General features: G+C 38.6%; 1 protein-coding gene across 4 annotated transcripts in view; it reads right to left on the bottom strand.

Moving 5' to 3' along the window:
• Positions 1-19,265: 19,265 nt before the first annotated feature.
• The window catches only part of LOC125246482, a 42,770-nt gene continuing 39,007 nt past the window's right edge, over positions 19,266-23,028 (bottom strand). For 3 of the 4 annotated variants that reach the window (XM_048157467.1, XM_048157466.1, XM_048157468.1), the window contains 3 exons: positions 22,093-22,191; positions 21,448-21,476; positions 19,266-20,917 (listed from right to left, as the gene is read on the bottom strand). In XM_048157467.1, coding sequence (XP_048013424.1) covers positions 20,780-20,917; positions 21,448-21,476; positions 22,093-22,191 — 266 coding nt within the window. In that variant the 3' untranslated portion in view covers positions 19,266-20,779. The other variant, XM_048157469.1, reaches the window with a different exon arrangement.

The following is a 23,028-nucleotide window of genomic DNA, read 5'->3' as shown; positions in this document are numbered from 1 at the left end:
ACAAATTGCTTTAAAACCATGTCAACAAATGCATGCATGCACAGTTTTGAGGCAGCTTTATTCGCATGTTTGGCAATTTCATTTTCAAACGACCATCATTGCTCATAGTTTCTAGTGCGCTTTATTTAAGCTATAATAAAGTAATTATGCAGCGCTCGCCAGCGCATTTGCGCATGCAATTCTTGAGTGCGCTCCATGAGCACAGTATAACGGCTGATTGGACAGTCATGTTAATTTTTCTGAGTTTTACCGACATAGCCTGACAACTCATCTGACCTCAGTTCACTGTTGTTCAACTGAAGCTCGTCATCACTTTTCCACGCTCGTTTGACTTGCGTCTGGCGCTGAAGCGAAGTCGGAATGCACAAAATGTCCAGTTTGTTGTGGTCGTAAAGAGACTGTTCTACATAAACGCAGCTTTTAACTTGGCAATGTTTTAAAAAAACGATTTTTACTTTTGGTATTGTATATGCTCTGTTGGTGGTTTGTGGAGAAGCATCACCCGGGAGGGATATTTTTTCCCCACCAGGGATAAAAATAATTCAGCAGAGGCAGGGATACATAGACCAGACCATAAACCATTTATAAATTAATTTTAAACAATAAAACATTTTGTCAGAGCCTAAAGTAAATTATCCCTACATATTGTTTTGTTTGATGGTGTAATTTGCTTTTTGAATCGTGGAAAACCCGTTATTTCTATACAGATTATCCAGACTCATAACCACTTTGATTACACTCATGCTGATATTGTACTATTTGATGATCCAACCCGATCTCACGCTAAATATAATAATTCAATAAGCATTTAGGCTAGATAGCTGATAAATAGATAATAAAAATATCTAGATAGCTGGCTGACGTTTGAAAATTATATAATTTGTACATTTATAGGTGTTATTTTAACAGTCATTTATGTAAGTTTGATGGTTAATAGCTTCTAGCAACTTTAAATCCAGGAGAGAAGACAATTCTAGAAAAAGCATGTTTGATTTACATATAAGAAAGTCTGAGCGCGCACAGCCTCACAAGCAATATCTGAGCGAGAGCAAATAACGCCACGGAAACTGCCTCAAATGAAATATAATGACGAGAAGAAAGCTGTGTGCGCTGCAGTCAGAGGTTCTTGATTCTCTAACGACTTTTTATTGGTTAAAATGAACTGCATTTCACTGCATTGAGATGCGCGTCCTGGAAACGGGAAGCCTCGGGCGCCGCTTCACATTGCCACTCACCGCATAATAACGAACTCTCACGCAAAGACAGCAGAGGCTACGTGCAACACGTGAAATAATCAAACCAATAAGTCTAAAAACAGCTGTTGCATTTTACCACACAGCATATGCATCAGTGTAACAAATCAACATAAAAAGTAAAAAATCGCTCAGAAATCTGGGGGGGCCTGCATGTTAATGAGGGGGCCTAGGCCCCCTCAGGCCCCCCGTGGCTACGCCACTGTTGTGAACGTCACTTCCTTTCTCTTCCCATGGGATTTGGATGTGAATAACAGGCTTTATTAAGCTGTTTGGTGCCTGTTGTTATTTATAGGCTCGTAGCTTAGCGGCTAGGCTAGAGCTAGGTTATTGTGTTATTTGTTAATAACCCTATATATATATATATTATCCCTGTTTGGATATATATTCCTAGTTCTGGCCTCCTCCTGAGGGAGTTGTTAGGCTGTATGCCCATTATCCCCTTGACTTTGTAGGTGCAACAGTAGAGTTAACAGCTAGGTTGTAGACTGTTTTAGACTCCCTGATGCTGTTATCTCAGGTGGTAGGCCCTTATCTTTGCGTAGATAAGTTATGCAGTTGTCCGAGGCCTCACTTTCTAGAACTTTATGCTTTGAGAAAATATGTTTTTCCTCTAAGCCACATGTTGTTTTTTATCAAGTTTGAGTTGACGTTGCTACCTTTTAGCTCTGTCCTCTATGGCTTAGTGCAAATTTGAGAATCTGTATGGAGAAATTATTTTCTCTTTGAAAATAGCATATAAATGAAAGCGCTATGTTTGGCTTTAAGTTCTAGATCTTTGGCCTACATTTCTATGTGAGCTTAGTTATGCTGCCACAGGTTAGCACCTGTTTATGATAGCAGGCTTTCTGTTTAGCCGCTATTGTAAACACTGGTGACCTAATATTCCCCATTAGTAGGTTTATTGGTGTTACTGAGTGCATCACCTGTTGGATTGCATACTCAGGGTAGCATTACCACTTTCTGAGGAAAGGATGGTTGTTATGTAGCTCCCTTTGTGATCTCTTATTGGTTATATTGCTAATAACTTAGATTGTAGGCCTGTTTTTCACCCATCCTCCTTCTAGTTAGGATTTGCTAGATTTGGCATGCTGTTATTTAAACAGTGTTGGCTCACATATCTACACTGCCACAGGCTTTGCCACTTGTTTGTTTGAGGTGTAGGCCATATGGGCCTCCCTTAGACCGTGTTGGCTTTGGTGGTTCCCTTTAGCCTCCGTTTAGAATACATTGCCTGGTGGAATGTGTAGTTTTAGCTCAGGTTAGCTTCCCATAGCTTGGGTTTAAAGCTGGTTCCCTGTAGCTTGGTTCCCTCTAAATTCACGAGCTGAAGCCACGTGTCGTTGAAAGTGTAGGCCCCCTTTAGGCCTCCCTTCTAGTTTCATGATGGCACAGTTTTGTGTTTTTAGTATTTCAGACAGGCTGAACGCCTCTTGTTACTGAGATTGTTGGCCCCGCGGGGCCTCCTTTTCAGTTTGCTTGTTGGCACAGTTTGGTTTATTCTACAGTTGCTGTACACCACTTGTTGCCGAGATTGTTGGCCCTTCAAGTCCTCCTTTTCAGTTGACTGGTTGGCACAGTCTGTGTATGTTACTTTACAACTGCTGAATGCCACTTGTCACTAGGACTGTAGGCCCCTCTAAGTTGACGTGTATTTCTCTCTGAGAACCAATATATACACTTCTGGTTGGCCAGGGGCTCAGATGATATTTAACCTCTTTTGTGTCGGTTATTTATCGTTCTTCAGTGCCTAAGAACACTGCCACGAGCTGATGCTACGTGTCTGTTGAGGTTGTAATCCCATACGGGCCTTCCTCGATTACGTGTTGGCGTATGTTGTACTCCTCTTGCTTAAAAGAGTAAAAAGGTGCTTTTACTGAGTACACTGCTCGTTGGATTGTGTTGGGTAGATTATCATGCGGGCGCTTTGCAACCAGCAAGACAGGTGTTCAGGGTGACCCCTTCAGGCTACTTTCTGAATGTACTTCTGTATCACATTCAGTTACTTTCATGCTGTAGGCCCCTCTTTGACCTCCATGAGTATGTGCCCATTTCACGGTCTACCTGTTAGACAAGCTTTGTACTTCCCTTTCGGGTTATGTACGTAATAGTACTTAGCTCCCTAAGCTGATCATGGTGGTCAACTTTAATCAGGCTAAGATTCAGCCCTAGGCTGGTTTGTGCTCCCCTGAAGCATCAGGTGTTTAGCGCACAGCCTCCTCAGTGCATTAATTAAGCACTGAGTAGATCCAAGAGAAGTGGATCATACTCCCCTCAATATGAGGGTTCATAGCACTCAGCTGAGTTCTGCTCTCCAGGATGCCCGTCTCTATGGGTGGGTTTTAGTTGCTCCTGCCTTTTTGCAGTCACTCTTACCCGCTCACTTCTATGAAGGATGCATTTTTAAGATTCTGTGTTCATATAGGGTTGGCATAGACTAAGCTTGGCCTACGATAGACAAGGTCGGCCTCCCTGGAGGCATTGGGGGTGACTTTGTTCCCCTCTAGTGACTGGTCAGGGTTCCCTTTGGTTCCTTGGCCTTATTGCCTAAAAGAGACCACTTTGTCTGTGGAAAAGTTGGTCTCAGGTGCCTCTAGCAGCCTTAATAGGCCTTCTCTCTCTGGAAGGCCTTCTGTTGGTTCAGCTTGGGCTGTTGGCCATTGGGAATGCTGTCACCTACAGCCTGGTGTGACCCGAGGGGGAGTTGCTGGCAGTTTCTATGAAACAGTTTTTTATTTGTCTCAGCCATTCTTCTGGCATACACTCTCCTTAAGCATGGCTGCGTGGGTATATCGTTCCCCATTGCGTGTTCAACGTAGAGTTGAAGTTCCCTTTCGAAAGGGAATGTCTCAGGTTACGTATGTAACCATAGTTCCCTGAGAAGCAGGGAATGAGACTCTGCGTTTCCTTGCCATGCTCAGGGTTGCCTGCGGAACAGTCCCTCAAAGACGATGGATACTGACTGCTTCCCTAGACGTGCCTTTTATACTTCCGGGTCGCACCATATGACGTCATAGGCTGTCGCCGGCCAATAGGATTGGAGTTTTTGATAGTTGGCTTTCAAAACACAGAGTCACGTGGACGTTCCCCACTGCGTGTTCAACGCAGAGTCTCGTTCCCTGCTTCTCAGGGAACTATGGTTACATACGTAACCTGAGACGTTTTTTCATAATACACAAATGATAAAAACAACTATATTTTTTTCTGTCTTTCAACAGATGGCAACTGGAAAGAAGTGAAATGTGATGAATCTAAGCCCTATGTGTGTGTGAAATGAACCAGCATGTGAAGAATCAGTGTAGAAGAAACAAGCTTCTTTGATTCATTGACTTGCCATTAGAAATGTTTAATGGAGACTAATAAATGTGTTAAAAAGATTAAATATGTTTGTTTGATTTTTATTTTTATTTATTTATTTGTGAATGATAAGTTACTTACTAAGTTACGCCTGTTAAACATCATTTTATAATTATTACTCTACGGTCTCTCTCTTTTCACATCAGGAGCGTCGCACATGCCCCAGTAAAATTTTCCTAATAAATATTTTTTCTGATCAGGTAGATTACAGTAAACATCTGAAAACAGGCTTTCTGATTCATATAGCGTTATCATTTACATTAGTTTAATTATTTAAAATAGGAAGGCTGTTTGCATCGCTGAAGCGAAAACATCCTGTGTGTCCTCTCACGCCTCGTCCCCTCGCTGAGCTCCTCCTCATACCTTTACTTTTCACTGCAGAATCCTGGACTTGTTTGGAGGAACAAACCTGCAGAAATTAAACATGTATAAATGAATGAATAAATGAATAGGTAAATAAATGTGATAATAGGAACATAAATAAATGAATAAACGACTTGATGAAATATGATTTATTTTTTATCAAATACATTTTTCCCCCTTAATTTATTATATATTTACTTCTTCCAATAAGTATTTATTTCCAGATGTATTTATTTTAATATTTATTTATTTCAACTTTTTTTAAAATGTATTTTCATATTTATTCTTACATTTCTTTGTCATGTATGATAATTACGTGGGTTGGTCTTGCTTACCATCGGTTAATCGTTGATTAATGCGCTTGCTCAATTACTTTGGATTTGTAGTGACAGGTTGAAGCTCTCATGTGTTATTCACCTTTTTTTTTTTTTTTTGTTACTCACCTTATTTTCGCGACCACAAGTGTGACGCCATTGTGTTCGTTTTGTCATCTTATTTCCGGCTGAGAGGGACCAAAGCTAGTCGCTAGCGGTAATCCTTTAGCTGTGATGGCAGATAATAACAGAAAGCAAATATGTCACTTATTATATGTTGTAGGGGCTGGCTGCAGCCGTAATGGGTAAGTAGAGCTCCAATCAGGAGCGGAAATACGTCACCTCCACTAGTTGAGCGGCCGAGCGGATCTTCACACATAATAAGGAAGTAGTTGAAACAATTGTATCGAAGCGGCATATAGAGTACCTCAGGGATGACGTGTTTTTGTAGGCAAAACCCGGAAGCGAGTTAGCATGTTAGGACTTCTGGTTCCATCCCCCTAAAGTCAATACGTTTTTTGAATGGGTTTTTGTTAAATCACCTGAAAGAAGGTCTGTGGTTAACAAAGCCTCTAAATATTTTCACGTTTTGATCTATGACATAAAACACACCAGTTATAAACTGCTTGTGAGTTTTTAAACATTTATTGTGGTGGTTGCTAACAAGTTGCTAAAAGAGACTACTTCTTTTGGCGGGGACTTTAGATGTTTGGACAGCATCTTTCATGAAAAAGTGGAAAAGTATTTATACACAGTGCAGATCATAATCAGAGAGCATGTTTTTAAATAAAGTTTGAGGAAGCTTTGTGGTGGTGACGTTGATCCGTGACCATGGTGTGCTGTAGTCCGTTTATAGCCTACTGTTAGCTTTTTATATCTGACCACTTTATTTAAGCTTCAAAATGTATAAATGTTGTGTTAAAGATTATCTTGATAGACAAAACGTGTAAGTGTCATAACCCTTTGTTAAACACAGAGCTTATTTTTTGTGATTTTCCAAAAGTCTATGGAAAAAATGCATAGGCTTTAGATCGAGAGAACCTGTGCGCCGCTAACTTCCAGGTTGGTCTACAAAAACACATCACCCTTGAGGTACTCTAATAAGCTTTTACAGACACAAAGGTGTTGAATACTTTTGTTTTTTTCCCAGCAATTTGCACTAGACTTTAAAACATATCAGTAGGTTTAAAATCCGTATTTTGAGGGCCTCTGCCTTTTGTTCATGTTTGTTTTTTGACCAAACAGTTCAACTACCAATGTAACAATGTGTTTTAGAAAGTACACATTATGTTTGTGATATTTAGCAGTAAACATTAAATAAAACATTAAATTATTTTATATTAAAATTTTAAATTATGAATAATTTGAGTCTTAATCAGAATTTTGTGTTTAAAGCAAAATCACATACAAATTAAGCACAATAAAATAATGAAGAACAATTTCCACAATTTAACAGTTTTATTTTTAAGTATGTTACATACTACACATTCAAAACCACCAAATGTAACACAGTTAATAAGTGTCACCAGGAGTTATGTCCCCTGCTCCCACAAACACACAACAACACAAGGATTAGTATCCTATAATTTATGAAAGGAAGTGGCTCAGCTCAGTGGGTTTAAATTGGCCAAAACAAACAAACAAGAGGTTTTTCCTTATTTTAAAATTGCAACTTGATATTTACTGGCTAATACCGTTAACAATTCAAGCTCCACACAAGTTTCGATAAAGCACGTACACACATGCTACAGAGAACTCAATGAGAAGCCTATATCCACCGTAGAATCACTTCAGCTTCGCCCATGAAAACAGCTGCACCCGATTCACTCAAATGAGCATGGACTGATAGAGAAAGAGAGAGAGAGCACTACACATGCACAACAGCTTGCTCCAAACAATATGATAAACAATTGTAGTGAACAGCACATTCCAGGGCCCAGTTTACAGCCGGGCCCCTCTCTGTCCGTAACAGCGGACAAAGGTTTGCTACATTTTGATTGGACTTGGTGGACTAACACAAACAAACTGTCCAATGCCATCAGATAAAACCTCTCTTAGAGGGCAAGAAGAAGACCTCTTGTACCAAGCCTGGGAAGGACAGGACTTCTCATTGGTCCACAGGTAGTTTCTGCCCTTCACCCATCTAAAGACTACTTCCTAATGTTTACTAAACTCATTTGGGGTCGAACAAAACGTCACTGGACCCACTCACCGTCTTAATCATACTCTAGATTTAATTATATCACATGGAATAAATCTTACTGATATAGAAATTCTACCGCAAAGTGATGACGTCTCTGATCACTACCTTGTAACATGCGTACTGCATATTGATGATATTTGTCAAATTGCGCCACGATATCGACTAGGCAGAACAATTCTCCCGACAACTATAGATAAATTCACAAATAACCTGCCTGATCTGTCTCAGCTGCTCATCGTACCTAAACACACAAATGATCTCTCGAAAATGACTAGCAGCATGTGCACCATTTTCACTAGTACATTAGATACTGTTGCACCGATGAGATTAAAAAAGGTTAGAGAGAAAAATACTGTTCCATGGTACAACAGTATTACTCGCGCTATGAAAAGAGAAACTCGTAATCTAGAACGCAAATGGAGACAAACTCGTTTAGAGGTCTTCAGAATCGCATGGAAAGACAGTTCATCCCGCTATAGAAAGACTCTAAAAGCAGCCAGAGCCGAGCATCTCCGCAAACTCATAGAAATTAACCAAAACAATCCACGGTTCTTATTTAGTACAGTAGCTAGATTAACAAATAAACAGATATCACCAGAACAAAATGTTTCATTACAGTTTAGTAGTGATGACTTTATGAATTTCTTTAATGAAAAAATCGAAAGTATCAGAAATAAAATTGTAAATGTACAACCTTTGACAGAGTTTTATGATTCAGCCTCAATTATCGCCCCTCAAGAACAGTTGCAGTGCTTTACAACTATAGGACAGGAAGAGCTACATAAACTTATCACTGCGTCTAAACCAACAACATGTTTATTAGATCCAATACCCACTAAACTACTGAAAGAGCTGTTACCTGTAGCAGAAGAACCTCTTCTCAATATTATCAACTCGTCTTTATCTCTAGGTCATGTCCCACGACCATTCAAGCTAGCAGTTATTAAGCCTCTCATTAAGAAACCACAATTAGATCCAAACGTATTAGCAAATTACAGACCCATTTCAAATCTTCCATTTATGTCTAAAATACTAGAAAAAGTGGTGTCGGTCCAATTATGCTCCTTCTTGCAAAAAAACTCTATCTATGAAAAATTTCAGTCAGGATTCAGGTCTCATCATAGCACAGAAACTGCGCTCGTTAAAATTACAAACGACTTGCTTCTAGCTTCTGACCAAGGCTGTGTCTCAATACTAGTGTTACTTGATCTCAGTGCTGCGTTTGACACTATAGATCATATAATACTCTTAGATCGACTACAATATTACACTGGTATTCAGGGACAGGCATTACGGTGGTTTAAGTCGTACCTATCAGGCCGTCACAATTTTGTTTATATAAACGGGGAAAAATCTAAGATCACGATAGTAAACTATGGAGTGCCGCAAGGATCGGTGTTAGGCCCTCTGCTATTTTCAATATACATGCTGCCACTCGGCAATATTATAAGAAAACATGGAATTAGTTTTCACTGCTATGCCGATGATACTCAGTTATATATCTCATCACGACCAGATGAAATCTCTAAATTATCCAAACTGACAGAGTGTGTTAAAGAAGTAAAACATTGGATGACTAGTAATTTTCTTCTATTAAATTCAGATAAGACTGAAGTATTACTTATTGGACCAAAAACCTGTACACAGAATCTCTCAGACTACAATCTGCATTTAGAAGGATGTACTGTTACTCCATCCTCGACAGTTAAAGACCTGGGTGTTATATTAGACAGCAACTTGTCCTTTGAAAATCATATTTCATATGTTACAAAAACAGCCTTCTTCCACCTCAGAAACATTGCTAAGATACGGAATATGTTATCTATTTCTGATGCAGAAAAGTTAGTTCATGCTTTCATGACATCTGGACTAGATTACTGTAATGCATTATTAGCTGGTTGTCCTGCTTCATCAATAAACAAGCTACAATTAGTACAAAATGCAGCTGCTAGAGTTCTTACCAGGTCAAGAAAATATGATCATATAACACCAATCTTATCATCTCTACACTGGTTACCCATTAAGTTCTGTATCGATTATAAAGTATTGCTAATGACCTATAAGGCTTTAAATGGTTTAGCTCCTGTGTACTTAACCGATCTTCTATCGCCCTACAATCCTTCACGCTCTCTAAGGTCACAAAACTCTGGACTTCTGGTTGTACCTAGGATAGCTAAGTCCACTAAAGGAGGGAGAGCGTTTTCACATTTGGCTCCTAAACTCTGGAATAGCCTTCCTGATAATGTTAGGAGCTCAGACTCGCTCACCCAGTTTAAATCTAGATTAAAGACGCATCTCTTTAGCCAAGCATTCACATAATGCATCTCATACCAGATCAACTGCACATGACTATCTTTGCTTAAAGTTATGAACAGCAGCTACGCTAATTATTCTCCTTTTGCTTTTCTGTTTTGCCTCGGGACACCCGCCCTGAGGTGACTAGAGAGGACTTCATCTTCAGTTTGGATCCAGCCTCTTAAGAAGACCTCAGATGACCATCACCTGTGAAGAGACGGCGCCAGCTCCTGCGAGGACTTCAGAAGACGCAATCATCTGGATCAACATTCACATTGCACAATCTCTATATCCTAATTTATTGTTAATGTAATTCATTTTCCAGGAGCTCTTTGCTTCTACCTTCAGTTAAACTGCTAACAGTGATTGTAATTAATTACCTAAAGTATATTATTTGCTAACTACATTCTTTAAATTGTAATGTTGACATCCATTTTCTGTAAAGCTGCTTTGAAATGATATGTATCGTGAAGAGCGCTATACAAATAAATTTGAATTTAATTGAATTGAATGTCAGGAGAAGTAATTTGCTCTGGTCCCCTTCCTGTGCGTCGGAGGGATGAGAGAGTTAGCAGATTATCATCACTCAATGGCTGGCTGTCTAAGTGGTGTCCGCAGAATAATATAGGTTTCATAGACAATTAGAAAAGCTTTTGGGGCAGACCTGACCTGTTGAAAAGAGATGGTATTCATCCATCCCGGGATGGTGCTGCTCTTCTCTCTAGTAATATGGCACATAGTCTTAGAGCTGAAACATGACAAACTGGGGCCCAGGACAGGACAAAGCAGCAGACAGACTGGCTAAACCGACCGTCTGCTAGCTGCCTCATGTTACAGAAGTAAGATAAATCCCAACACATAGAAACTCTCACACCTAGATATTATCACATAGAGACTGTGTCTGTACCCCGAATTAGTAAAAACAAAAAACTTCCAAACCCATTTAATGGTAAAGATTTCATTGATGTTCAACAAATAAAAAATACAGATAATAATGATAAACAAATGATAATGTTACATTATGTAAGTTGACATTTGTGCTGGCTACTGTATACAGGCCACTAGGACACCATACAGACTTTATTAAATAATTTGCTGATTTTCTGTTGGAGTTAGTACTAGCTGCAGATAAAGTCCTTGTTGTTGGTGATTTTAATATCCACATAGATAATAAAAAAGACTCATTAGGATTGGCATTTACAGACATTCTAAACTCTATTGGTGTTAGACAACACGTGTCAGGACCCACTCATTGTCGTAATCATACTTTAGATCTAATATTGTCACATGGAATCGATATTGATGCCGTTGAAATTCTGCAGCAGAGTGACGACATCTCAGATCATTATCTAGTCTCATGTATACTACATTTAGTCAAAGAGGCTAAACTGCCTCCCTGCCATAAATATGGTAGAACCATCACTTCTACCACTAAAGATCGCTTTATAAATAATCTTCCTGATCAGTTTCATCACCTTAGCATACCAGACAGCTTAGAAGACCTCGATGCTGCAACAGAAACTACTGCCTCTGTCTTTTCCAGCACATTAGATTCAGTTGATCCTTTGCGTTTAAAAAAGATTAAGGAATTTAATCCAATGCCATGGTACAATGAGCACACTCAGGCCCTAAAAACAGCAGCCAGAAAAATGGAGCGTAGCTGGAAGAAAACAAACCTAGAAGTATTTCACATTTCGTGGAGAGAGAAAATGATTGAGTACAAAAAGGCCTTAAAAACTGCTAGATCTGCCTATTTTTCAAAACTCTTAGAAGAAAATAAACACAACCCTAAGTATTTATTTGATACAGTGGCTAAATTAACAAGAAATAGATCTTCAACTTCTGATGTTTCCAAAGAGCACAGCAGTAATGACTTTATGAACTTCTTTACTTGCAAGATTGATAATATTAGAGAAAAAAATATAACCATGCAACCGTCTACTACAGTATCGTGTCAGAGAGTGTCCCTGAGGAAAAATTCATTTCATTTACTGCTTTAGGAGAGGAAGAATTGTCTAAACTTGTTAAATCATCAAAATCAACAACATGTATGTTAGACCCTATACCAACTAAGCTATTGAAAGAGATGCTTCCAGAAGTCATAGATCCCCTTCTTAATATTGTTAATTCATCTTTATCACTAGGATACGTACCAAAAACTTTTAAGCTGGCTATTATTAAACCTCTTATTAAAGTTGCTTTTCACTCTGTACATGCTACCTTTGGGAGATATCATTAGGAAGCATGGCGTTAGTTTTCATTGTTACGCTGATGATACTCAGCTCTATATTTCTTCGCGCCCTGACGAAACTTACCAATTCACAAAATTAACAGAATGTATAGCTGATATAAAAAACTGGATGACCAGTAATTTCCTACTACTAAATTCAAATTTTTGGACCGAAAACTTCTTCACGTAATAACCTAGAATATTTTCTAACACTTGATGGCTGCTCTGTTAAGTCTTCGTCGTCAGTTAGGAACCTGGGTGTGCTCTTTGATACCAATCTTTCATTTGAAGGCCATGTTAGTAGCATCTGTAAAACTGCATTCTTCCATCTTAAAAATATATCTAAACTATGACATATGCTCTCAATGTAGAATTCAGAACCGTTAGTTCATGCGTTCATGACCTCAAGGTTAGATTACTGTAACGCTCTACTGTGTGGTTGTTCCTCCCGCTTGATAAATAAACTACAGCTCGTACAAAATGCAGCAGCTAGAGTTCTTACTAGAACTAGGAAGTATGACCATATTAGCCCTGTTCTGTCATCACTGCATTGCCCTGTTAGCCCTGTTCTGTCATCACTTGCCCACTACGGCTTCCTGTTAAACATCATATAGATTTTAAAATCTTGTTAATTACTTACAAAGCACTAAATGGTTTAGCTCCCCAGTACCTAAGCGAGCTCTTAAAGCATTATAGTCCTTCACGTTTATTGCGATCTCAGAGTTCAGGCCAGCTGATAATACCTAGAATATCAAAATCAACTGCAGGCGGTAGATCCTTCTCCTATTTGGCACCTAAACTCTGGAACAATCTTCCTACCATTGTTCGGGATGCAGACACGCTCTGTCAGTTTTAATCTAGACTAAAAACGCATCTCTTTAACCTGGCATACACATAACACATTATAAATTTATATTTTCAAATCTGTTAAAGGATTATTAGGCTGCATAAATTAGGTCAGCCGGAACCGGGAACACTTCCTATAACACCAGATGTACTTGTTACATCAGAAGAAGAATGGCATCTACGCTAATATTAGTCTTTCTGTTTATCCCGAGGTTTACCGTAGTCAACTGGATCCGGGCCGTATCCAGATGAGACCAAGGACCGGTGCCATAACACGACCACAACGCAGCCCTGTATCAGCAGAGATCGAGTCAACTGGATCATCCACTGTGAAGGCCTCATCAACACGACAGCCAGTGCCACAGTTCCTCAACAGACCGTCCATACCGGCATGATGAATATGATCCTCAACTGGACCACAACGCAGCCCTGAAGTATCAGCAGAGATCAAGTCAACTAGATCGTCCATTGTGAAGGTCTCATCGATACGACAGCCAGTAGCACAGCTCCTCAACAAACCGTCCATACCGGCGTGATGAATACGGGGTTTCTGCCATGTCAGAGCCAGGCTGAGGATAGCAAAGCAGCCGTCTTTTAGTACAAAGACAATGATCCTCTTGAGAATGTCATCTGGTAACTGTAGAAATGAAACATGATTTAATAAAGAGTCATTACAAGCCATTTTCATCAACATTAAAGTGATAGACACGTGCAAACACATGTAAAATGTCATCCTGTGAAACCCTCGACATCTTTGCTGGGAGTGTAGGTCCCTTCAAAATGTAAAACATAAAAAACAGATTGCTTATGAAACAGCTACACATTTATACATGCTTCTTTCACTACTTTTCACCAAAATATTACCAAAGTGCTAGATTTTCCTTTTCCTGGGGACACGAAAGACAGGTCGGCAGCCTCCGGTGCCTTCTGGTGTAAAATGGGAAAATCTTCGACCATGTCTGTAACTTGACCAAATATATTCATCATGCTTTCCCACTTTGATAGTAGTATCTATTAATGTGCTACTTTTCGTTTCACAAACCATACCCATCAATCCCAAGGTTCTCCAGCAAAACCTCCTCAGATATGGCATGTCAGACTAAAGATGAGAACAGTTATAATGTAACTCACCACAATTAACAAACATTTTCATGTCAACACTAAGACTGCACGTACAGTGGTGAAATCAAATGCTGCCTCCATACAGGCATACTGTAAAGGCAGAAAGGATATTATGTTGCCATGTCTTTGTATGAGTATTAATTCACCAAGATTAATAAAATTAGGTGCTCAGTAAAAGTGTTAAAGGGTTAGTTCACCCAAAAATGAAATTTTTGTCATGTATCACTCACCCTCATGTCGTCCCAAACCCAAAAGACCTCTGTTCATCTTTGGAACATAAAGATATTTTTGATGACATCCGAGGGTATCTGATCCACATATAGGCAGCAATGTCCTTGCACCTTTTGAGGTCCAGAAAGGTAGAAAAGACATTGATTAAATAGTCAACGTGACTACATTGGTTCAACCTTAAAGGGATAGTCCACCCAAAGATGAAAATTCTGTCATCATTTACTCCCCCTCAAGTTGTTCCAAACCTGTATAAATTTATTTGTTCTGCTGAACACAAAGGAAGATATTTGAAGGAATGTTTGCAACCAAGCAGATCTCGCCCACCATTGACTGCCACGGGGCCTTAAGGCTGTGTGTCGCCAAACTTGAACAGATCATGAACAGATATTTTGGAAGTGCTTCTAGGAGAGTATAAGGTCTGCAAAGTCCCTGGGACTTTCAGTACATAAATTAAATTTGATGCTGTATACAATGCAATGTGGGCAAAGTATTACAGACCATCCATCTGAGATTAAATGAACAACTTAATACCATGGTTTACGGAGTGACACTGTAACGTACCAGATGCACTCCATATGCTTTGGAAGACCTTGTCATTGTTATGAGATCAAGGTGGGAGCTGATAATATTTATGACAAACAGTAAACAGACCATTTACTGGACTTTTTCTTTCTTTTTGAAAATTCAATGGTTCACCAGTAGAGGGTGATGATAAAGTGAATCCAGGAATCATGCAGAACTATTGAACAAGTGTCTATGGGTTTCACTTTTTTATACCAGTTTTATACATTTGTAGATGTTTTAATTAGATATTAGAATAATTAAAATGAATGATGGTAGTTATTAATCTCTTTTTGGCCTGTTTATCTTGAGCCATTGAACAGAGAAACAAGCCTTGAACATTAATAAAAGAACACACATTATACACACAATCTATATTTAATCTTATTAGATTATTAGTTGCATTTGATAAATTTTACTTTCAATAAAACTTTTGCAATACATTTGTAAAAGGTGTTTTAGGCATGTTTGGCCTGAGTTTTGTTGCATTTACACTGTTCTGACCACTAGGGGTCACCGTGGAGACAGGTGTCAGATTGTTTTGAAGCCTCGACACATTACGACACATTTGCTTCAACTGCTTCAGTGTTTCACGAAGCCTTGATCTGCCCATCACTACATCTCAATCATCCTTTGAGGAAAAGGTGAATTCTTCCTCACTGTCCAGATCCATCTAAAGGGTCTCTTTACCGGAGAACTGCGCCATCCTGAAAAAACACAACAAACGTTCAGTGAATCTGGTGGGTTTTTTTTTTGTTTGTTTTTTGTTTGTTGCATTGACCGAGGGGCGTTTGCGATGCAGACAATAAATTGGACTAAAGTTTTGTCACTGCACCAGAAGTTGCTCCTTACAAATGAAGTTAAGGAAATTTCATACAAAATAATTCATAGAGTCTTTCTTACTAAACAATTTATACACAGATTTAAAAGTGATATCACATTATTCCAATAAAAAATAACGGGAGGAGTAGACATCATCTCTTTTAAAAATAAAGATCTAATTGTTGGACTTTAACACAGAAAAGCAAATCATGCCACCTGGAATATTTTCAAGTCTTAGAGGGCATACAGATATAATACCAGGTGGAAACAGGGCCACAGACACTACTAGACCATGCTGTGATTTGACAGCTCTGTTTTCGATTTATTTATTAATTAATTAAATAGCACATTTTATCTGCATCATGGAAATCATGGCCTTAACATTAAGCTAGGATCACACTTAAAGATTTTCAAAATGTGAGAGACCACAAACAGGTATTATTTTTAAAAAGCATTCCTACTTCAGCAGGTATAGCCTCGGTAATATTGAATTCTTGTAGTGTAATAGGTAGGCTATTTTGAGATCCCATCATTATTGAATAATTGGCTAATATCAGCCTGCTATTAAACCTAATGTGAAAAAAGAAACATTTATTCCTACACAATATATTTCCATTATTATTTGCTTGTTGATAAAATTTAGAGAGCTTAATTGACCCTTCACCAGGAGTTTGATTGACAAGCGATCTAACCAATCAGAATGCCGAATCCGCCATTTTGTCTGACAAAGCAGTCAGGAGTTAGAAGATTAACCTCGGTGGAGTTAAACTTGAAAAATTGTGTATATTGACGTCTTTCCGCGTTTGAAACAATATTCATTCTCATGTTCATTCATGTTTATTTGATACTATAAATGGACTCGTAGGAAGGTTACGAGCCTCTTGAGCTGAGGCGCTACAGCAATCTGTCACGACCATGGTCATAGCAAATTAAAGAGCCACAAAACTGTTTTTGTTGTTTGAATTTCTTTAAAAACTACACAGAAAGCTGGGTTTGAAAGCTGGGACTTTGTTTAATATCATAAGTAACCTGGTTTGTCTGTCGACGTGTTGTCAGTGTCCTCTTTGCTCTGCGACGTATTCTTCACTGCATGTGGCGTGACAGCGCCACGGCTTGTCGGACAAAGCAACAGTAACTTTGCGAAGGGTCAATTGGAAGTTTTTCAATTTTATAGTTGCACATTAAAAGGAATTCAATGCCACCCAAGTGAGAGAAAATATATTGGGGTGTTACATTCCAGACAGACAATGGTGTAACGACTGAGACACATCAGACACAGTTATTTGTTATAGAGTTAACCAATAATTGTTTAAAGCTCACTCTGGGGTCTGTCCCCCATCCCCGAGAAGTTCTCAGTTACAAGTTTATTGCGCTAAAGAATGTGGTTGCCACATTGAGAACAGAGAAGAGACACAGAAAATCTGCATCTTCCCTGCATTATCCACACAGAACACATACGTTCCTGCGTTAATTTATAGACAGACTGTTCTATAAATGAACATGCACATCCCCAGGAAATGGTATCCATTATTACTGTTGTTGTATTGCACTCATTGTATTCACGTTTTATGATTTTTAAGTTTCATGAAATTCAACGTAATGTTTGGTTCTGACTCCGTCTGCTAATAAATTGCCTCTTTAGTGATTTAGATCCTGACTACATGCTCTGAGTAGTACTGTACAATACCAATGTTGTTTTTCCATAACATGGAAATTAACATTTCTGAGAATTAATAAACAATCAACACTGAGTGTCCACTGGACGAACAGGTTAATTGATTGTAATATTAATTGTATTACATTAAGTTAATTTTATTAACTGATCCAAATATTTATGTTATTGTAATGAGTTATGATTAATTATTCATATTTATTTTGAGCTAATTTGCTACAATGGGTTTCAGAAATATTGTCTGAGACAGTTTATTTTAAGTGTTATTTAGAGAGCCAAAATTAATAAAAATTTAGGCCACCTTGTCAGCGTTTTGCCCTGACAGCCTTGTTTGTTTTGTCTTTGTTTAATGTGTCTTTGTTTATGTTGTGTCTGAGCACATGGCTTTGTCTGTGTTTGCCATGTGCTCCTCTGTTCCCACCTCCTTGTTTGCTGTCACCACGCCCTCTTGTTTAGTCATTGTTCAGTCCTCGTTTGTTATGAGTGTTGTCACCTGTTCCTCACGTTCTTTGCCTCTTTTATATTGTGCACTCTTTCCTTCATGTCTTTGCCAGTTCGTTAAACCTCATGCCTGTATACTACTCTTTTGTTCACCTAAGCTCATAGCATTTTTGTAGGAGTTTCTTGTATCCATTTTGTCCTTGTTGTCATTCCTTGTTCCAAACCATCTAACCACCTGTCATGTCAAGTCCTGGTTCTGTGTCTCTGGTCTCCCCCTGCCCTGTCCTGCAGGCTGAGCATCCCTGTGGCTGCTCTCTCTCCCTGCCAAGCAGCAAGGCCGGTTCAGTGCCTGATTGTGTCTCGTGAATCTAACTATGTGTGCTGTTTGATCCTGTCTGGCTCCCGCTACATCTTTGGGCCTCATGCTGCACACCTGCCAATGCTCACCGGCCTGTTTACAACCTGGGCTGATCTCAGTGGCCGTTCCCTCAGCGTGCTTGTCATTGTGCCTCACCCTGTATGGACTGTGTTCATTGTTTTTGGACTGTGAAATTGTTTTTGGTGTTTCTGATACTGTTCTAAATCGGTTTAAGTCCTACCTCAATGATCGGAAGAAGTTTGTTGCCATGGGTGGATTTAGATCTGAGGTTAAAGTTATTCAATCTGGAGTGCCTCAGGGATCAATTTTGGGCCCTCTGCTTTTTAATATTTATGTTTTCCCTCTTTATAGATTGTACTCAACTCAACTCAACTTTATTTATAAAGCACTTTCAACACCACAAGTGGAACCAAAGTGCTGTACACAAAGTATAAAAGAGAAACATAAAAAACAAAAAACAGACATATGACATAAACACTTACAAAGCATTGTCAAATGCTAGAGAAAACAAATAAGTTTTAAGCGCACTCTGAAAAACACCCAATGAAGGACAAGTTTTTAGAGACAGAGGAAGGTCATTCCAAAGCCTAGGAGCTGCAACAGAAAACGCCCGATCACCTTTACATTTTAAACGCGTACGTGGAACCACAAGAAGCAACTGATTTGGTACGGGGCAGAGGAACGGGACTCTGAACTGAGGCTGTTTCAACCATTTTTTATCCTATATCTCATAATCTAATGGTTTGATGCAGTTGCTGATTCTCTTCTCTGCCTGCATATGGTTCTCCAGTAATTTTCTTCTCTTGCTCCAACTCCTGCCATCAGGTGAGGGGTGTCATCTCGGCAGCTCCCTCTGACTGATTAAGTGCACCTTGCATTTCTGACTCTCTGTGGTGGTGTGCGAGTTGCAGTCTGGAAACAGGAGGGTATGTGTGCTGGAAGCCTTTGTATTTTACCTAGTAATCCACCAAGTGATGTGGGGACCTTGGTACCCGTCTGCTGTGGATATCAGGATCAGACTGTCATTTCACTGGCTCTGGATATCTTATTCCAGGGCAATCACGCACAATCTGGCTCAAAGGACCATATTGAATCGTTTTTAAAGAACTGCACTGGAATTGTTGTTTTGGTTTGTGATCACCAGGGGGTGTCGGTAAGAACGGACAAAGCCAGAGGTTGGTACTCAACTGATGCTCCATTTATTATGCACGCTCTCACATACATATGGCACATGTGGGGTGTCTAAACAAATACATATACATAATAAATCACAACTGAAATAAATACACTATACATAAGATCAACAGCAGTAAACATTTAAATAAGACGATTAGACAGATCTCCATTTTCTAATGGTGCATTACTGTGCATAAGCAGAAACAACAGTCAAAAACATGCCATAAAATACTGACTAAGAGGTTTATACACAAGCAAAAACCCTATATGCTGGTAAACAAATTAATATAATTTAAATAATCATAATGTAATACACAAACTTGCAGTATTACATACAAAAAACTATAGACGGCTGGATTTGCTCTGGACTCGCTTAAACAGCTTAAAACTCAAATTCTCACACTAAAGACAAGAAACAAGATGTTAGAATCATACAAGCATGATATAAACAACACACTTCTTTTTCGAATGCACACCCAATGAAAGCAACTTTATAGAGAGCAGTTGACAGAGCTGTAAGAACTAAAATGTCATCCTTCTTATGGGCGGGCCAAACTAAACTGTCAATCACATATCAACATCAAATCAGAAAACAGTATGGAAAATACTGGGCCTTTTCAACAATTAAATTACAAATAAGTTTTTAGTGTACTCTTAAGTATAGCACATTCCACAAACAATGCAGTCCTACTCTACATTTACTAGTGATATAACACCAAATATAGAACATTTATTCACAAGAAACTGATTATTGTAAACTGTACTTGACTGTCATAAAACTTTGATTGGTGGGCACTGACGTTACATTATAGGCAGAGAGGTGCCGCACGTGATCCATGTTAGCCGTTACACTTTCTCCAATGCTAAGAGATACAGACCCTCTCATCTCCCTATAATAAGACAATCTCTGCTATAAATGCAAACAATAGGTGGACATTTAGCCAAACCTCTTATTTTCTTTTTCACATAAAGAATCTAATGTTTTTATTGCCGTCTAGAAATTACAATACAATTTAGAGTTATAAATGTATTAATTTCTTGATCTGATTTACAGACTCAGTATTATGGAGGAGAATGGCTGATCATGAGCAGAGGAAGTACAAGAGGAAGAGGTAGGTAACAAAAACTCAGAGGAGTTTTGATATTACATGAAGGATCTGAGCTGCCATCTGAAGGTTTGAATATTCAATCTCAGTGATTCTCAAGGGTGTAAGAGACCCTGAACTGAACATTTACTGACATCCTGATCCTGAACTGAGACTCAAACCTCAATCGATTCTTACAATAAAAAATATAACACTGATTTTTCATTCTGTTGATCTTGAAGAGTCTCAGTTTCAATTTGTACTGTTGAAGTTGGTTTACAGCTAGAAATAGTTATAAAAGCAAATCACTATTACATGAATACAAAGAACAAGTGTGATGAGTGTTAAACATCCTGTTTCATTAACAAATGAAGAATGATATTGAACTCTTAAATCACTGTTTCAGGAGTGTTTTTGTCTGATTGTTGATCATGTTTGTGAAACCACTGAATCCAGCTGAGTCTCTTGGTTTTGTTCATTCAGTACAGGATTCATCTCCAGTGATTCTGCTGTGTTCTGGTTCTGGTTTGATCCAGCGGCTGGAGTTTCATCAGAAGCTGCTGCATTCTGGGTTCAGAATAAGACATGTTTTAACACGTGTTTTCAACAGTATCACAGAAGTGTTTCTCAGTCCTGCTCATGGAGTCTCCTCATTTTAACAGTTTTACCACATAGAAGCACTTTCTCTTTTAAACTGAAGGAAATGTTTCAAAATCACATGACCTGCTGCCGATAACTTTAGTATAATTCTAGTATATAACATACTGTAGTACTTGTGGGACTGTTTGTCAGATGATCAGGATGTGGTGTTACAGATATTTCAGGTATTAGAGTCAGTAAGCTGTGGGAGGGGACATGTTCAGTTCACTTAGTTTTGTCATGGCCACAAGATCATTTTTCAAGGTAACAACATCCTCATGTCGTGGCCTCGAGATCCTATGTTGACAGAATGATATATTACCGTTTAAACACACGCGATGTTTCAGATAGACTTCAGTCAGAGAAACATGAACATAAATCACTGAGTGCACCTTTAACATCAAGTGATACTGCAGGTGAATTAATAAAATCTGATTTACATTAAATATGACACTAACCTGACATGACTCCAGACATGGTGTGATCCCTGTGAGTCAGAGACAGAGGAGGAAAAGAGATTTACAGGATTATTCAGATTCAAAAAACATCTGATAATAGATGAGTCCTAGTTTAAACAAAGAAAAATAAACCTTCAGTAATAAACGGAGCAATTCCAATAGGTTACTCACACCATGAGTGCTCTGGCCCTAAATATTCAGTCTAGATACATCTGAATGAATTGAATTGTGTTCAGTGAGTGTTGAAGATCGAGTGCTTCAGTTTAATTCAGTTTAGAATGAGTCAATTAGTCACAATCATTATAAAAACAGCAGAAATATCTTTATGAAAATGATGCCCTCAAAGACCGCAATAAATAGCAGTAAAATGCTGGTTGTGAATGAGTAATATATTGAGTGTTTTTCTGCGGTAAACTGTGAGCAGCTGTCAGTGAATTAGACTGAAGATCACAGTCAATAAACACACATGTGAGATTCAATCATCAAAACACAAAACTGATCATTTAATCCCTGAAAAGACAGATGATTGGTCACATATGTAGTCATATTTTTAAATGAAAATCCCTTAAACAAATATAAGAGGCATCAAAACAGCTGAAGTGAATGTAAATCATTTAATTGTCTTTAAGAGCAGGTTATACTCACAGGGTTCAAATACCAGTAAAACCATCAGAATTAAAGTGAAGATGAACTCAGAAGAAAAGACGACTACCCTCAGATCTCCAACTGCACCTTCACCATAAACTGAGGATGAAAATAAACAACAGATTTTATTTACAGCATGAACAGCTGATTATAAGGCTTATGATTGCTCCAAATTAATATATGTATGGTTCGTTTAGACACTAGATTAATATATGGTAAATTAATATATGGTTCGTTTAGACACTAGTAGAAATGGTGGTAGGAGTTTCCAGTTAGAGAAACTGGAGCGAGAGGAAAGGTCCCATTTAAAGTATTTTATTAGAATTATAGCTGCATGTTTGAAGTATTACAGGCATTCACCAATAGGGGTATGTGTGGTCTATAATGAACAGAGAAAACAAAATACAATATTAGTTTGCTGATATAAACAGTATTACAAAAGGCATGAAAAAAATAACATTATAAACAGCAGTCGTAAATAAAATTATACATATTATTCAAATTATTATTTGAACTAGTACAGTTCACAAATGACAATAAAAAATGTACAAAATATCTAAGTTGAACAGCTTAGAATGTAAAATGTTAACTTAATAATAAAAATGTATATACATAAAGATACCTCTAGGGGGCATCGTTGGGCTTTCATACACAGCTGCCCTCAAATGTTACTCTGAACATTTGAACATGGTAGAAAGCCCTACCTAAGTGGCAGGATTGAAGTTGTCATCATCCACGAGCTTGGGAAGTGGGATCAACTGGGCCACCAGTCTAACATAAGTTCTTGAACCTGAACCGCAACTGTCCTTATTCATCCATCTTGTCCAGAGAAGGTACGGGTCACATTGCCCACTAGCCAGAGGGCTCGTGGAAGTTGCGGGTCCATGATGAGCACTACTTGGTCAATCCTGAGTTTGTCATTGTCCCTTTGCCATT

Source organism: Megalobrama amblycephala, linkage group LG1 (genome assembly GCF_018812025.1).
Source record: "Megalobrama amblycephala isolate DHTTF-2021 linkage group LG1, ASM1881202v1, whole genome shotgun sequence".
Classification (NCBI taxonomy): domain Eukaryota; kingdom Metazoa; phylum Chordata; class Actinopteri; order Cypriniformes; family Xenocyprididae; genus Megalobrama; species Megalobrama amblycephala.
Note: the sequence above shows the minus strand (reverse complement) of the source record. Positions and strands in the feature narration are given on the sequence as shown.